This window comes from Heterodontus francisci, chromosome 23 (assembly GCF_036365525.1).
Source record: "Heterodontus francisci isolate sHetFra1 chromosome 23, sHetFra1.hap1, whole genome shotgun sequence".
NCBI classification, from domain to species: Eukaryota; Metazoa; Chordata; class Chondrichthyes; order Heterodontiformes; family Heterodontidae; genus Heterodontus; species Heterodontus francisci.
In genome coordinates, this window is record NC_090393.1 from 11443037 (window position 1) to 11461823 (window position 18787).

The window sequence follows — 18787 nt, forward strand, 5'->3', positions numbered from 1 at the left end:
GAGGGAGTGCTGCACTGTCAGAGGGTCAGTACTGAGGGAGTGCTGCACTGTCAGAGGGTCAGTACTGAGGGAGTGCTGCACTGTTGAACTGTGTCTTTTTGGATGAGATATTAAATTGAGTCCAATCTGCTCACTCAGGTGGATGTTAAAGATCTCCTGGCACTATTTTGAAGAAGAGCAGGGGAGTTATTCCCAGTGTCCTGGCCAAGATTTATCCCTCAAACAACATCACAAAAAAAAAGATTATCTCATAATTATCACATTGCTGTTTGTGGGATCTTGCTGTGTCAAAATTGGCTGCGTTGTTTCCTACATCACAACAGTGACTACACTTTAAAAAGTACTTCAGTGACTGTAAAGCACTTTGAGACATCCAGTGGTTGCTATATAAATGCAAGTCTTTTTTTCTTTCATGAACTCAGGATACGATTCCCATATGCCTCAGCTCCTAAATCAAAGCAGTTCTGAGGGAGATACGGTGGATGCTAAAGATCCCATTGCACTACTTCAAGAAGAGCAGTGCCCTGTCCAATATTCTTCTCTCAACCAGCACCAATGATGGGAATGAAATCCGGATGAATTTATCATTCCCATGGCTTTTTTGTGTGATATTGCTGGTGTAGCACCTCTGCTAAGAGAGCTGGAACCGTCGCGATGGGCCGAATGGCCTCCTTCTACGCTGTAAGCTTCTATGAATGTAAGGACAATTTTGAAATATTTTTAAAAACAGAATGATATTACTAAAATAATGGAACATTCATGAGATCGGAAAGTGTAAGTCGATCTAAATCGATAGTAAAGAATTGTTTCCTGCATTATAAACAGTGACAACACTTCAAAAGTGCTTCATCGGCTTTGAAGCGCTTGGGGAACGCCCTGAGGCGGTGACAAGTGTTTTTCTGATGGTAAGTTGTTTATTTCTGTGCAAGGGGGTCTGGGTGTAAATTAAACGACAGGGGCGCTAGGACCAGGGGGGAGCCTCATGTCAAAAGAAGGCGGGGGTGCTGAGCTGCACTCTGAATGCAGAGCTAGCTGTGTTTCTGCTCATAGACACTGTGAGCGTCTAGAGTCCGCAACAGAGCACTTAAAGTGGCCCAAATTTCATTGCTTGTGGAGGGAAGAGACTTCCCCGCTTGCTGAAGGCCACACAGTGCAACGTAACTGTCCCATCATAAAGACTTGTGTCAACTGTGCATCCCTGTTAACAGAGTTCCTTAAAAAAACAACGACTGAGCTACAGAGATTTCCATCAACTTTTTCTATGTTAAAAAAAACTCGTGTGATTTGTGTGTGAGGGGAGGGAGGGGAAGAAAAGGAAAACACGATGGGAAATCTTGCCATAACCAGAGGTTATTTTGCCCTGTGCTGCGGCGCATTGACACTCACGGCGTGTCTCCGAGGAGCCGCCGCCGGCTGCTTCGACAGGGAGAATCCCAAATGCTGCACGGGCAGGAATAACGACTGCTGGGATTTCAGCAGGAGACGGGCGGTGTGCTACTGCGATGCTTACTGTCAGAAAACAGGCGACTGCTGCGAAGATTACTACACGGTGTGTCAAATATCTGGTGAGTGTAACACACACACAAAACACACACACACACAAAACACTCCAGCACTGTTTGAGACTGAAAGCTGCAGATAATTCAAATGTCTTTTCATTTTATGTTTGGTTATCATTTTAATATATTTACAAGCATGACAGTAGAAATGTGATGGTATGTCTATCAGAGGAGGGTGAACAGGCTCTTGTAAAAAGGATGTCCTGATAGATTTCTTTATAATTATTGAAGGTTTTGACAGAATGAATACAGAATGTTTCCTCTTGTGGGAAAGTGCAAAACTAGAAGCCATCAATATAAGATAATCAGCGAGAAATCCAATTGGAAATTCAGAAGAAACTTATTTATCAAAAGTGGTGAGAATGTGGAACTCGCTACCACAAGGAGACGTTTAAATGAATATTATCGATGGATTTAAGGGGACACTGGGTAAATAGATGAGGGAGACGGGAATATAGAGGGTAATGCTGATAGTTAGATGAGGAAAGGCGGGAGAAGGCTCGGGTGGAGCAAGCATGGTTGGTTGGGCCGAATGGCCTGTTTCTGCCTTCTATATCCCTAATACAATATAAAAATGACCGTTTGCTGCACTTGTAACCACTGTGTGACTGTTATAACACTCAAACACTCTCAAAGCCTTTTTTTAATGAATTAAGTGGAATGCACGGGTGTGAAGTATTTCAAATATAGTTTGGGGTTTGTGTTTGTCATTAGCGAGGTTGACAGTAAAATCTCAACGAAAACTGAGCGAGGTTCTGCTTCTTTCACATCCTGCCAACGAGATTATATTCAGAGCGGACATTTCCAAACTGTGTGTACTTGTAATGTTTGTCCACTGACCGATGTGAACAGGAGGCCCCGTATTCAACACGATGTGAATTGAACACAAAAATCTGAAATGAACTTTATTTTAGAAATGAGAGATTTGCAGGGTTTTCTATTGACTGTTTGGTTGACAGGAGATGACCGAATCCTTTGCCTTTAAAATATTCCCCATACTCGGCAGTAGGATGATACAGTCGCATGTTATCATAGAATCTTACAACAAAAGGAGGCCAATCGGCCCATCATACCTATGCTGCCCCCTCCTTCCACATAGACTTGCAAACTTTTCGTTTTCCAGTATTTATCCCAATCCACTTTGGGCGGTGGATGCAGATTCAATAGTAATTTTCAAAAGGGAATTGGATAAATTGATGGGGTAAAAATTACAGGGAAAGGGCTGGGAAAGAGTGGGATGAATCAACTAGCTCTAGGACAGAGCTGGCACAGACACGATGGGCCGAATGGCAGCCTGTGCTTTCAGTCATTCAGGGATCACTTCGTTCCTCTCTCAATACCCTGTGTCAGCCCGCCCTCTCCTCCCTCAACCCTCCCTCCATCAAACCCTCCATCCTTCACACCCTACCTCCCTAAATCCTCCCTCCTTCAAACCCTCACTCAACCCTCCCTCCATCAAACCCTCCCTCCCTCCCTAAACCTTCCCTCCTTCACACCCTACCTCCCTAAACCCTCCCTCCTTCAAACCCTCCCTCCCTAAACCTTCCCTCCTTCACACCCTACCTCCCTAAACCCTCCCTCCTTCAAACCCTCCCTAAACCCACCATCCTTCACACCCTCCCTCCCTCCAACCACTCTCCCATCAACCCTCTCTCCAACCCTCAAACTCTCCCTCTCTCAAACCCTACCTCCCTAAACCCACCCTCCCTCCTTCAGCTTCTTTGCCTCAGCCTTTGGTTGTCCCTGAACTCTCCGTGAAGGCGCTTTATAAATGCAGATTGTTTAAAATCACACTCACACACAGCCACCATACCCTGTAAAATCCTATATAAAAATAAGCGTGATGGAAAAACAAGTGAAGAAAATAAAAACAAGGCTGGACTTTTGCAGCGAATCCGACCCAGTATCTACTTGTCAATAATCTGTCAATGGTCATTATTAACTCCCTGCTCAGATTCCTGATATAATTTGTTACACTCCGAAATAAAATGTCGAAAATCCGCTGCTGCAATTTTCTCACCAAAGTCAATACTTTAGTTTTGTTGAGAGAAATCGGTGACTGTGATGTTGGGACCTCAGCCTCTCCCTTAATTCGAGGGTGAAAGTTTCTACAATGGGGTGAAATGTAGTGAAAAAAATCACAGAGAGTTTTCCCGGTGATAGATCAGGATGCATCGTTCAGGTTAATCAATATGTAGAAATCCCCTTTCTTAGATAGAAGGAAAACTCTGTACAGAATTCAAGGAACTCCAAGAACGTTTTGCATTATCCATGTTACCTCATCTATGAAACAAAATTAACCGCACAAGTAGGTTGGAAATGTATTAATTTTGCACTAACTACACCTGCCCTTGCTGTATCTCAGTGAATGCCTAGAGATTGATGGGGTGTGCAGGGAATGTCATGTTATATTGGAGTCTGTCTGTCCTAATGATAAACCCTCCGGCTCCTCAGCGGGGATAAAATAAGAGGGTGAGAAATGAGAAGTGGAGTTTTCTTGTGTCGATCAATCTATCTGGACCTATTCTCTTTGCCTCTGTCCTTCCAGTCCCTAGGGCTCTCATAGTGTAAATGAGCACAGGCCCATCAAAACGCTGTTGTTAAAGTTGATTAGCCCGCCGCATTGCTGAGCCCAGTGGCGGTGTGAGTGGCGAGCTGCGAAATAGTTGTTTCGTGCTCTGAAACCCAGACTAAATATTACCACGTGCTGAGCGTGCCCGTTGCTACATTGAGCTGTGTGTGTGAGAGAGTTTACTGCAGCCGCCAGTACCCAATCACATCTGCTTCCCTCATTTCACTAGAGTGTTCAGGGGGATTTAAAACAAATTCATCGAGATGGGCAAAAAGAAAATCTTTAATTGTTCCTTGTTAACAGAGAGACTGTGGTTTGACGAGGTCTGTGTTGAGTCCTGTGAGTGAAAGGGGCAGCTTTTGTTAAATCTTTAAATAAAACTCCTTCATCTATGTTGAAGGGGTGGCAATCCTAGAATCATACAGTGGTGATAACACCGAAAGAGGCCATTTGGCCTGTCGAGCCCCTGCTCTCTGCAAGAGCAATTTACCTAGTCCCACTCCCCTGCCCTTTCCCCTGCAATCTTTTTCTGGTCAGGTTCTTATCCAATTCCCTTTTAAAAGTCACCATTGAATCTTCCTCCAGTACACTCTCAGGCAGAAGATTCCAGGTCCTAACCACTGGCTGCTTAAAAAAGATTTTCTGCACGCAGCCTTTGATTCTAATATCAATCACCTTAAATCGTTGTCCTCTGGATCTCGACCCTACTGCCAATGGGAACAGTTTCTCTCTCTCTACTCTGTCTAAACCCCTCATGATTTTGAACACCTCAATCAAATTTTCTCTCAACCTTCTCTTCTGGAATGTGTTGAAGAGTGTGACAGTCCTATAACTCCCCCCCTGTCTGTACTGGGTTGAGAGGATTGATAGTCCTAGTCCCCTCCCTATCACTGGGAATGTCACTTGCTGGTTCCCTCTAATGGTTTATTCAGTATGTGTGCTGTTCTAAATGGCACATGTGGATGAAACTGCTTCGGCTGTGTTTGTTTCCCATCTCGAATTTGCCCCGAGAACTGGCAGTGGGCTGTCCTCTTGAACCACCGCTGTCCTTGTGGAGGTGATGTTGGGTCATGAAAACCAGGATTGTGCCGCAGTCAGAGTGAAGGAACAGCGACACATGTCCAAGTCGAGATGCTGTGTGACTTGGAAGGGAGCTTGGAGGTGATGGTGTTCCCATATCACATTGGTAAAGGTTACAGGGGAAGGAGGAGCTCTTGAAGTATGTTTGAGGGGTGGGGGGTGCGGGTGGTTACTGCAGTGCAACCTGTAGGTCACCAACAGCCACAACAACTTGCATTTATATAGCACCTTTAACAAAGTAAAACCTTGAAAGGGTGCAGAGATGATTTGTTAGAATGATACCAGGATGTGGGACTTCAGTTACACAGAGAGACTCGAGAAGCTGGGGTTATTCACCTTAGTGCAGAGAAGGTTAACGGCAGATTTTACAGGAGATCTTTAAAACATGAAGGGTTATGATAAAGTAAATAAAGAAAAACCTTTTCCAGTGGCAGAAGGGTTAGTAACCAAATAACAGATTTAAGGTAATTGACAAAAGAACTGGAGGCAAAATGAGATTTTGTTTTGACACAGTGAGTTGTTGCGATCTGGAATGCACTGTCTGGAAGCAGATTCAGTTGTAACTTTCAAAAGGGAATTGGATAAATACTTGAATGGGAAATATTTGAAGGGCTATGGGGAAAGAGCACGGGAGTGAGATTAATTAGAAAGCTCTTTCGAAGAGCCCCTTGTCACTGCTGACTGAACATTGTGTGCATGCAGATGCTGGGTGAAATAGGATTGGGCAGGCTGCAATACTTCCTGAAATTGAGTAGCCTGACTAGGCTCTGATGTGAAGAGTGGTGGCTTAGCTGTATTGGAGAACAGCAAGCACTCGTCAGAGTGCATGCAAGCATGAGCCAGCACCTTCAGGAGAAGAGGGGGTTGGGGGTGGGAGGGGAAATTGGAGGGTCAAAAATAGGCACTGGCTGTGGAAAATTGGGTGTGCCTTTCCGTCTGCCTGACCCCCTTCCCTCTGCCTTGGCTCCACAGTAGTATGAGAAGGCTGTGTTACAGCAGCTGCCCCCTCATGTTGCTGCTTAAACACTGCATGGTTTGCTGCAATCTAGTTGAGACATTAATGGCCACAGCATCAAAGTGTGGAACGGGTCCAATTAGAATTTTATAGCCCGCACTGTTTCAATTACGTGAACAGAAGTGAATAGAAATTTGGAATTCCATAAACCAATATTATTTGTACACCTGTGGCGTTCAGTCCCCTGTTAACCTAGTAACTTATGCTGTAGATTCCTGTTAAGTGAATTCCTTTTGTGCCTGGCTTCATCTTGATGCATTGCATTGTATACAGTCACCTTCTCATATATGGTGTTAAAGGAACCTAGAACATAGGAACAGAAGGAGGCCATTTAGCCCTTCAAACCTGTTCTGCCATTCAGTGAGATCATGCCTGATCTGCGACCTAACTCCACATTCTCACCTTTGTCCCATATCCCTTAATATCTTTGGTTAACAAAAATCTATCAATCTACGATTTAAAATTTAACTATTGCTCTAGCATCAATTGCCGTTTGCGGAAGAGAGTTCCGAACTTCTATCACCCTTTGTGTGTAGAAGTGTTTCCTGATTTCACTCCTTTAATTTTTAGACTTTGCCCCTTAGTCCACTTGAAAAGTTAGATCAAATCACCCCTTAACCTTCTAAATTCCAGGAAATACAACCCTAGTTTGTATAATCTCTCCCTGTATTTTAACCCTTGGAGTCCAGGCATCATTGTGATGAATCAACGGTTACTGCTTCCAAGGCCTATAAATCCTCACTAAGGTGTGGTGCCCAGAACTGCTCACAGTAACTCCAGGTGTGGTCTAACTAGGGCTTTGTACAGCTGAAGCATGACTTCGATCCCCTTGTATTCTAGACCTCTTTATAAAACGGCCAGCATTCCATTAACCTTTTTGATTATTCCTGTACCTGTTCATGACATTTTAATGATCTATGTACCTGGACCCCCAAATCTCTTTGGACCTCCACTGTTTCTAGCTTTTCCCTATTTAGAAAGTAACCTGTTCTATCCTTTCCTATAGTGAAATCGAAATTGCCAAATAGCAGCAGCTTTGTTTTTAGTATATGTCGCTTTCTCCTGCTCAGCTGGCTGCTGATTCAGATTGCCAACCCTCCAGCAATTGAGGATTAATTTCCAGGCCACTGCTGTGAGCAAATCCAAGAGAAAGTTCACTGGGGCATTTAAAAAAAAAAACTTTTTTTTCTCATCTTCTTTGAACATTTTCATTTATTAGTTGTAAAAAAAAATATTGGCAACGGGGGGAAGAAAAGGACTGCGTGACTGACAGTCAAGATTAATCCAATTGGGTAACAAAGAAATAAAAGTAGAAAGTGCTGGAAATACTCAGCAGGTCGGGCAGCATCTGTGGAGAGAGAAGCAGAGTTAGCGTTTCAGGTCCGTGACCTTTTGCCAGTTCTGATGAAAGGTCACTGACCCGAAACGTTAACTCTGCTTCTCTCTCCACAGATGCTGCCCGACCTGCTGAGTATTTCCAGCACTTTCTACTTTTATTTCAGATTTCCAGCATCTGCAATATTTTGCTTTTGTATGGGTAACCAAGAGTCTACTTGGTTCCGACTGGTCATGGGAAGGGCATGTGCCAAGAGAATGGACCAATGGCAGGTGTGTGGGGGCGGGATGTTACGAGATGGAAAGTCATGTGTTGAAACCTCTAGGGATGTACCCAACCAGAATTGACAACCACAGTGCTGGATAACACAACAACAACAATAAAAAAAGGCAAGATACTGCAGATGCTGGAAATCTGAAATATCAACTGAAAAAGCAGAAATACTCAGCAGGCCAGGCAGCATCTGTGGAGAGAGAAAAACAGTTAACAACAACAACTTGCATTTATATAGCACCTTTAATGTGAAACGTCCCAAGGCGCTTCACAGGAGTGTTATCAATTTGACAGCGAGATATGAGGACGCGTGGCCAAAAGCTTGTCAAAGACGTAGGTCTTAAGGAGCGTGTTAAAGGAGGAGGAAGAGGTAGAGAGGCGGAGATGTTTAAAGAGGGAATTCCAGAGATTAGAGACTAGGTGGCTGAAGGTGCACAAGAGGCCAGAATTATAAACAAACCTCTCCATTGGCTAAGCAGCCCACTGCCAATCCCCTAGCAGTTTTACTGGCTGTTGTGTTGTGAATGAGAGCAGCACAGTGAAGTGCCCTCTTCAGTTGTTACCTTCTACAGCTGTCCAGGCACAGAGGAAACTCTCCTGGAAGAGATGATCAGCCATAGAATTGTCCCAAACAACTTCCACTTTACTTTAGCTCCATCATTCCAATGTCCATTTGAGAGGGAGCTGATCTTTTAAAATATCCTATTAATTCTTAGAAATTCCCAGAAACATATTAAAGTGTACCAGGAATCCTGTTGTAACAGAATGGTTTCACAATGTGTAGCAGAGGAAGTTTCAAAGAAAGTTATGAGCTAGTATGTAACTGACCCCTTCAAACCATGAGTCACAAAATCTCTCATTCCCAGCAACTGATGATGTGAGCAGCATCTGTCAGAACAGGTTTCCCTTCTCCCCACCTCTCATCCCATCACCGCCTCCAAAAGGCCTTGACCCATCTCGGGGTATGGATGAGCAGACACTTTTCCATACTCTGCTTCCTTCATGAGGGAGGCTAGACAGTAGGGTATTTAACTCCAGGGACTGACTCCTCTCTTGTCTGCCTCTGAACGTCAGGGATTACTGACAAAATTTGTATTGTGCAGATGAAATCTGTACTAGAGGAAAATATAATCAGACGACGGAGCATCCCATCAGCAAAGTTTCTGTGAGAACTTTTAATGCACTTATACCACATTCCTGTAGCTCTATTTTTGTTCAAGACTTAACCTGTTTATGTTAAATGAATTAACATCTGTGCAAAAGGTTCACAGAGGAATGTCGAGCATGTTGAACATTAGGGCATGAAATACATTAATTGGAAGTGCCACCTCTGAATTTCTAGTTCTTAATTGTCAAGAAAGAAAGACTTGCATTTATGTTACACCTTTTACAACCTCAGGACGTCCCAAAGCACTTTGCAGCCAATACAATTCTTTTGAAGTGTAGTCACTGTTGTAATGTAGGAAACACAGCAGCCAATTTACACAAAGAATACTCCCCCAGACAACAATGTGAGAATGGCCAGATAATCTGTTTTACTGATATTGGTTGTGGGGTGGGGGGTGGGGTGTAAATATTGGCCAGGAGACCGGGGAGAACTCCCCTGCTCTTCTTTGAATAATGCCGTGGGATCTTTTGCATCCACTGAGAGAGCAGTCAGGGCCTCAGTTCGGCAATAGTACTGAAGACCTGTGCTCCAGAACTTGCCACACCCCTAGCCAAGCTGTTCCAGTACTGCTACAAAACTGGCATCTACCCGGCAATGTGGAAAATTGCCCAGGTATGTCCTGTACACAAAAAGCAGGACAAGTCCAACACAGTCAATTACCGCCCCATCAGCCTACTCCCAATCATCAGTCAAGTGATGGAAGGTGTCGTCAACAGTGCTATCAAGCATCACTTGCTTAGCAATAACCTGCTCAGTGATGCTCAGTTTGGGTTCTGTGAGGGCCACTCAGCTCCTGACCTCGATACAGCCTTGGTTCAAACATGGACAAAAGAGCGGAACCCCAGAGGTGAGGTGAGAGTGACTGCCCTTGACATCAAGGCAGCATTTGACCGAGTATGGCATCAAGGAGCCCTAGAAAAACTGGAGTCAATGGGAATCAGGGGGAAAACTCTCTGCTGGTTGGAGTCATACCTAGTGCAAAGGAAGATTGTGGTTGTTGGAAGTCAAGCTTCTCAGTACCAGGACATCACTGGATGAGTTCTTCAGGGTAGTGTCCTAGGCCCAACCATCTTCAGCTGCTTTGTCAATGACCTTCCTTCAATCATAAGGTCAGAAGTGGGGATGTTTGTTGATGATTGCACAATGTTCAGCACCATCCTCAGATACTGAAGCAGTCTGTGTAGAAATGCAGCAAGACCTGGACAATATCCAGACTTGGGCTGATAAGTGGCAAGTAACATTCATGCCACACAAGTGCCAGGCAATGACCATCTCCAACAAGAGAGAATCTAACCATCTCCCCTTGACTTTCAAGGGCAATACAATCGCTGAATCCCCCACGATCAACATCCCAGGGGCTACCATTGACCAGAAACTGAAGTGGAGTAGCCATATAAATACCGTGGCTACAAGAGCAGGTCAGAGGCTAGGAATCCTACGGCGAGTAACTCATCTCTTGTCTCCCCAAAGCCTATCCGCTATCTACAAGACACAAGTCAGGAGTGTGATGGAATACTCTCTACTTGCCTGGATGGGTGCAGCTCCAACAACACTCAAGAAGCTTGACACCATCCAGGACATAGCAGCCCACTTGATTGGCACCTCATCCACAAACATTCACTCCCTCCACCACCGACGCACAGTGGCAGCAGTGTGTACCATCTTCAAGATGCACTGCAGCAATGCACCAAGGCACCTTCGACAGCACCTTCCAAACCTGCGACCTCTACCACCTAGATAGACAAGGGCCGCAGATACATGGGAACACCACAACTTGCAAGTTCCCCTCAAAGCCACAGACTAACCTGACTTGGAACTATGTCACCGTTCCTTCACTGTTGCTGGGTCAAAATCCTGGAACTCCCTTCCTAACAGCACTGTGGGTGTACCTACACCCCAAGGACTGCAGCGGTTCAAGAAGGCAGCTCACCACCACCTTCTCAAGGGCAATTAGGGATGGGCAATAAATGCTGGCCTGGCCAGTGACGCCCACATCCCATGAGTGAATAATAAAAAAAGTTAAATGTGTTATCTGATAGTTGGCATTTCCGACAGTGCAGCACTGTCCCAGTACTACACTGGAGTGTCAGCCGGGTTTACATGCTCAAGTCTATGGAGAGGAACTTGAATTCATTCTACCTGCCAATCCCCTGAGTATTTGCTCTGCGATAAGGCAGCACAACCCTATTTCTGCTTAAATTTCTTATTTGCTCGTTTGTCCTGTTTGAACTTCATGTGTCTGGAGTTTTGGAAATTGCTGTTTAGCATTGTTAACTATTTGGCATTTAGATCCGTTAGTATCAGCAGCTTGAGATTAATGGGAACATTGATTTTAAACTTTACAGTTGACCTCTGAGGTTCCATGGGGAACACCTACGCAACAATGAAGATAAAAGTTTGGACAATGTTGCTCTAAGTATTGCTTGTGTGTTGCCAATTTTGTATTTGTAATCTAGCAATCACAGATATTAACAAAAAAATGTTTTGTGCATTTAAACATCTGGATCATGTTTCCTGATCATTTTCCTTTCTCCGATGAGAACATACCCATTTCAATTAACCAATTCCCATAGGCACGTCAGTCAAAGGGATTGTTCTGATTACTCAACTCTGTCTAATGCATCAGTGTTCCTCTGTAGATTGGATGCCAAAAGTGAACACAATGGCCCAAAATTTGCTGTCAAAAATGTACTGATGCTAATGACACGCGCCGTTATTTATGCGTAAATGTTACAGCAACTTCAGGCAAGGGGCAAGTGTGCAGTTAAAAATGGAGATCCAAAAGTTGCTGTCTGAGATGTGTTACTTGGTTGATGTCTTCATGAAAATGGCTTCCTCACCAGTGACAGGCATTGAATATTTGCGTGGTCGATACAAACTAAATAGATACAAACTAAACTTGCTACAGAAAGTTCAATTTTGCCATTACAGGCACAAGTACCCTTTTTAGCAGTGTGATAGTTGTTAATTACTGCCAATCAACCTCTCTGGCACTGGTTGTGGAGATAGCCTGCTGTTTATTCTCTTCACTTCGGTCCCAGATGCCCGGTTTCTCCTCAAGGCGCCGTCATCAGCTCACACTTTCAGTGACTTGCCATGCAAAAAGTTATGAAAAACTTTGCAAGGACAAGTCTATCCAATGCCTGACTCCATTAGATGCTCTGTGACAGCAAACTATGGACCATTATTCCAAATGCAATATTATTCGAGTTTTGAGACGGTTGGTGAAATTTAAGTAATCCACCTCCTTTTCTCTTTAAGGATTGCCCAGCTTGGCATTGCATTCTGCAATGGTGACTTGATTTATTTCCCCATGCAATTTTATACTTCTTATCCCATTGTTAATGTCATAAAAATGTTTGTTAAAATCCAACAACTTTAAAGTGCATTCACTGCAGTGTTATCTGCCACTAGCACAGTGGTGGTGATATGTAGAATATGCCTTGTGACATTATTCGGATAGAAATAGTACTTAGGGAGTAAAAGGGGTGTAAAGTGGTGCTGAAGAATTCTAGATGCAGTGTTACAGTCTATGTGGAAGATTTTAACATTGTGTCATAACGGGAAACGGGGGACAGCAAATTAGCAGCCCCTCTACTGGAGAGATAAAAATAGGGAGAAATGTAAAATGGGTTGCCGATTTGCTCTCAGCTGTTTTACATGATCACATAATGTGAGCTTAGCTGTGACTCAGTTGGTAGCATTCTCACCTCTGAGTTAGAAAGTTGTGGGTTCAAGGCCTACTTCACTATTTGAACACAAAAATTAAAGTTAACACTCCAGTACTGAGGGAGTGCGGCACTGTCAGGGGTGCTGTTGTTTGGATGAGATGTTAAACAGAGGCCCAGTCTGCTCTCTCAAGTGGATGTAAAAGATCCCATGATGCTATTCTGAAGAAGAGCAGTGGAATTATCCCTGGTCTATCCAATACTTATCCCTCAATCAATATCCCAAAAACACATTATCTGGTCATTATCACGTTGCTGTTTCTGGGAGCTTGCTGTGTGCTAATTGGCTGCCACGATTCCTACATTACAGCAGTGACTACACTTCAAAAAGTATGTCATTGGCGGTAAAGTGCTTTGGGACATCTTCTGATCATGAAAGGCATTTCAAGAATCAAACCTTGGGATCTTTTACCTGGTAGGGCAGACAGCAGCTCCAGCAGTGCAGTACTGCCCCTCCGACAGTGCTGCACTCCCTCAGTACTGCCCCTCTGACAGTGCTGCACTCCCTCAGTACTGCCCCTCTGACAGTGCTGCACTCCCTCAGTACTGCCCCTCTGACAGTGCTGCACTCCCTCAGTACTGCCCCTCCGACAGTGCTGCACTCCCTCAGTACTGCCCCTCTGACAGTGCTGCACTCCCTCAGTACTGCCCCTCTGACAGTGCTGCACTCCCTCAGTACTGCTCCTCCGACAGTGCTGTACTCCCTCAGTACTGACCCTCTGACAGCGCTGCACTCCTTCAGTACTGACCCTCTGACAGCGCTGCACTCCCTCAGTACTGCCCCTCCGACAGTGTCGTACTCCCTCAGTACTGCCCCTCTGACAGTGTTGCACTCCCTCAGAACTACATTGGGTATGTCAGCCCAGATTTTATGCTGAAGCCTTTTGAGTGGAACTTGAACTCATCACCTTCTGACTCAGAGGGGATGGAAATTAACTGGATAACATGTTTAAAAAACTCTAATTTTTCCTCAGTGCAACTGTATGTGAAAAACAAAGGATTCATTGTCCACCCCCCCTTAATCTCTATAGAATTACAACCTGTCTTTTGACCAGGCATTTTGAAAACCACATTCAAGATATAAGCTTTTCTGGTAATAAGATCATTGGCACATCTGTGTCTTAGTGTCATCCAAGACTTTGGTTAAATGATGTCATAACAGGCCCAGAGGAATGAGACCTTCGTCCATGAGTAAAAGGAGATCCTATCTCTCAATCAAAACAGGACCCAGAATATCATTGATATACTTTCTCAAACTTTATGACTGCCATGCGAGACAGGATAATGTTCCCACCATTTCATCTGGTTTCCTTCATGTGGTACACAACTATATATGGAATTGACTCTTTAACTTACAGACACTATCTTTTGAAACTATACCAGACATATTAAGATTAAACAGGGAAGCCTCGTCAGGGGGCAATTGTTTATACAGCCTGAAAGATCACCAATTTCATTTGAAATTTCACAAGAAGGTTAGTCACAGTGTAAGACATCATGTAGCTTCAAACTAAATAAACTCCATCTCACAAAACCTGGACATTTAAATTGGTATTCTCCGATAGCAATAAATATATGTTAAAGCTGACCAGCTTAATTGACCATTTTCTCAATTCATATTCTTCCCTCTCAATATGGCTTATGATGCTTAATAGAGACACTTTCTGTTTGATAGTTTTGCCTGGTTTATGCCAGATAACATCGACTGATATTGATATTCATGTTGGCTATGAATCTCTAATTTCCGGTCTCATCAGGAACTTGTTAATTCCAGATTAGTTTCAGAGTGATCAAAGAGACCATCAGGCAATGTTCGTATATTTGGGATGATTTACAGAAACAGTGATCAGTATATTAGCACAATAACATTTAGACGCCATTAAAAATAAAACTGATGGGGATCCTTTCACTTGTGGAACATGGTTGTGATCCAGATTACTAGGATACAAGTCTGTTCTATCTGGTGGTGTCAGAACCTTACCAAGTATTAGTTACAGCACCAAAACAGGCCATTTGGCCCAAAAGATCCGTACTGGTGTTTATGCTCCAGATGAATCCCCTCACACATCTCTTCATCGAACCCCATCAACATATCCTTCCGTTCTTTTCTCCCTCTTGTGCTTACCTGGCTTCCCCTTGAATGCTTCTGTGATGTCCGCCTCAACTATTATCCCTGGTAGCGAGTTGCACGTTCTAACCCCTCTCCAGGTAAAGAGGTTTCTCCTGAATTCCTTTTGATATTTATTAATGACTATCTTATATTTATGGCCCCTAGTTCTTGTCTCGCCCACAATTGGAAACATCTTCACTACATCGATCCTATCAAACCCTCACATAATCTTGAAGATGTCTATCAGGTCATCCCCTCAGTCTTTTCTTTAGAGAAAAGAGTCCCAACCTGTTCAAACTTTCCTGAAATGCAAAACCTTTCAGTTCTGGTATCATTCTAGTAAATCTCTTGTGCACCTTCACCTGTGCCTCCACATCCTTTTGATAATATGGAGACTAGAACTGTTCCCAGTCCTCCAAGTCTTACATAATTTAAACAGTACTGATCCAGCTCCAACCTAATGAGCATGGGGGCACAGCACAAACGTTTTCATCTCACTCGAAGAGGCGTGAGGCCGTCGGGTGTAGCAAGCTGAAATGTCACTCTGTGTAGATTGCAATCCTGAGTTTTGGGGGTTTAGGCATGTTGCAAGTGTACAGTAGAGGGAGCTTCACTCTCCGCTCAACATGGCTGTCCCTGATGTGATTGTATGAGGTTGATATTGATTTTTTTTTTTAAGTTGCAAATTACACTATTCTACATCACTAACTATTTGGAGAAATGGAAAGAAAGCCTGCTATATGATGGATTAAACATAATCTTGACATGTAATGATTGACTGGACTGGTAGTGAATAAAGAGACACTAATCACAAATAATGCATGCATTTAATAAAGCTAAATAACATGCCCATTACAGCTTCCCACTGGCTCACCTGTTTATCCATTGAATGGTTAAACCAAAGCCCTATTTTCCCCCTCAGGTGGACACAATAGAGCCCATGGCACTGTTTTGAAGAAGAGCAGGGGAGGTCTCCCTGGTGGTCTGGCCAAGATTTATCCCTCAAACCACACAAAAAACAGGTCATTTTCAAATTACTGTTTGTGGGAGCTTGCTGTGCGCAAATTGGCTGCTGCCTTTCTTACATTACAACAGTGAGTATACTTCAAAGATACTGCATTGGCTGTAAGGCACTTTGGAATTCTCTGTGGCCGTGAAAGGTGTTATATCAATGCAAGCCTTTCTTTTCTTTTTAGCCGAGTTATGTAAATCAGGGATTTCTCCCCGTTTAATCTCGATGTCAGCCAAGGCATAAACGTTAGCCTCAGGATTCTTGGTGAAAGTTTGTATTTGTGTGATGAGCAGTGTCTGGCCAAGCTGTGGTCTCCCATCTAGATCAATAGGCTACCAAAGCTTACTGTTGACAGTAGGTCAGAGACTGGGAATTCTGCGGCGAGTAACTCACCTCCTGAATCCCCAAACCCTGCCCACCATCTACAAGGCAAAAGTCAAGAGGGTGTTGGAATACTCTCCACTTGCCTGGATTGGTGCAGCTCCAACAGCACTCAAGAAGCTCGACACCATCTAGGACAAAGCAGCCCACTTGATCAGCACCCCATTCACCACCTTAAACATTCACTCCCTTCACCACCGGTGCACAGTGGCAACAGTGTGTACCATCTACAAGATGCTCTGCAGCAACTCACCAAGGCTCCTTCGACAGCACCTTTCAAACCCGCGACCTCTACCACCTAGAACGACAAGGACAGAGGATGCACGGGAACACCACCAAGTTCCCCTCCAAGCCACACACCATCCTGACTTGAAATTGTATCGCCATTCCTTCACTGTCACTGGGTCAAAATCTTGGAACTTTCTTCCTAACAGCACTGTGGGTGTACCTACCCCACATGGACTGCAGCGTTTCAAGAAGGCGGCTCACCACCATCTTCTCAAGGGCAGTTCGGGATGGGCAACAAATGCTGGCCTGGCCAGCGACACCCACATCTCATGAATGAATAAAATAATGTGAGGCCAGTTGGATAAAGTTCCAAGTGATGCTTTGTGCCCATAGCACAATGCTACTGTAAGGAGTTAGTACCTGCAGGAAACAAGAAGGTGTGGAAAAAACTGACAAGGGGAGAAAAATAAGAATGTTAACATAATATATGGCTCTCGTTAGGACCCTTATTCTTTCATAAGCATGAATGGTCTCAAATTCCCTAGCACTATGGCTATGAGTGTGTTGCAAAGGACTCGCCTTTGACTGAGTAAACAATATTCAGTCAACCAAGTAATGTGCCCTTGGTTAATGGTTAACTTTGTTAACAAGCATGTCTTTGAGCTTTAATATCATTATGTATGTGCTGCTGACACATTGTGGGCACTGTTGTGAAGGTGGAATGAAGAATTTGAGGTGTGGTCTGCGCTGTCGAGCTGCAGCAGGTTGCAGAAGTAGAATGTACAAAGCAGGGAAAGGATTTTTTCTTCAGACGAGGATTTGGAATTGAGGGAGCCAATGAAGGTTGCCAAGGACCAGTGGCTGGGGGCGGGGGGGGTGGGGGGTGCGCGGATAGGGGAAGCGGATATTAGTGTGGAATAGGATGCAGGCCATGGAGTTTTGGAAAAGCTGGAGTTTCCCATGCTCTTTGCAACCTTACTGTGATGTCCTGCAATTCAAGCTGCAGTCCCTTGCCTAGATTCTCAGTCTAAACATCTACCCTGTGCAATATTGATCTAGCATGAAGGTTTCCATCTAGTTAGTTATTTGGGAATAAAGACAATCATTTTACACGTCAACTATTAATGACAAAATTCATGACAACACGTTACCTTTTTACAGCCAGCATGGAATTAAGGCAAAGTTAAAGGGAGAGTCAGAATGCTTTGACTATTTGACTATTTAGTAGCTTGAGTTATGACCCTTCCCACTTGCCTGATAGCTTGAATAAAATGTCTTGGCTGCTAGGCAACCCTTTGGCAAGCACAGTGAAGACTATTGGTGTTGCATTGACTTATTGTTGATTTGGGTAACTATGGGAAACTTGTTAATAATACAGCAAGTTACAAAGAGGTAAATATAGGGATCCTTGTTCCATCTAGGGTTTGAATTTTAAAATGCAAGCCGAAGAGGAATGTGGAATCATATCATGGACGTCTCATGTGGTAGGACATCAAACACCATCTTTCCAATGTTTCCAACCCTGGGCAGCATTCCCATATTCATGAGCTTTTGAATTGCTAACTGAACATGGGTCAAGAATTCCTCATGTGTACATTATCTATGGGATTTCCAATGCCAGTGATAGCCTTTCAACATTGGTGGTCCACAGGCCTTCTAGAAAGTTCCTTGGTAACTAGCCCACTATTCTCTGTTCCTACTCAGTGAGAGGTTTCTGCTGGGGGAGTGCACCATCTATCCTAGTGGCCAGTGCAAGGTTTGCCTTCGAACATAAGCGCAATGTGGCTTTGAGACTGGGTTGCTTGGGCATGGTGCAGCACATTCTGTTTCAGCATAGCATGTCCGATACAATCCACACAGCCCTCTTGCTTTCAACTGTACTACTTTTATTTGCAAGCCTCTTTCAGTGTTCAATATGTTTTCCCATGTCGAGTCGACACCACCTGTACTTAACCTGAATGTTGTGGACAATCATTTATAGAGGAGGAAACTTCAAATCCCATACTAAAGCAATGGACTTTAATGGATAAATGAATTGCTTAAATGGATGGCACTGCCAATTTCATCAGAGAATTAGCATTGGTTGTAATTATATAGTGCTATATCATATCGTCAGGAGATCCCAAAAATGCTTCAAAACCAATCAGCTACTATTCTGACATGCAGCCTCTGTTGTTATGTAAGCAAACACAGCAGCTAATTTATCCAGTCAAGCTCCCACATATGCAACGTCAGTTGGTTTATTTTTGGTGGTATTGGTTGAGGCACTGGGAAAACTTCCCTGCTCTTCTTCAAATAGTGGCCATAGGATCTTTAACATCTACC

General features: G+C 43.9%; 1 protein-coding gene across 2 annotated transcripts in view; it reads left to right on the forward strand.

Moving 5' to 3' along the window:
* The first annotated feature begins 990 nt into the window (after positions 1-990).
* The window catches only part of si:dkey-178e17.3 (somatomedin-B and thrombospondin type-1 domain-containing protein), a 126127-nt gene continuing 108330 nt past the window's right edge, over positions 991-18787 (forward strand). Inside the window, exon 1 of one of the 2 annotated variants that reach the window (XM_068055543.1) lies at positions 991-1565. In XM_068055543.1, the coding sequence (XP_067911644.1) occupies positions 1325-1565 (241 nt within the window). In that variant the 5' untranslated portion in view covers positions 991-1324. The remainder of the gene's footprint in view (positions 1566-18787) is intronic. The other variant, XM_068055544.1, reaches the window with a different exon arrangement.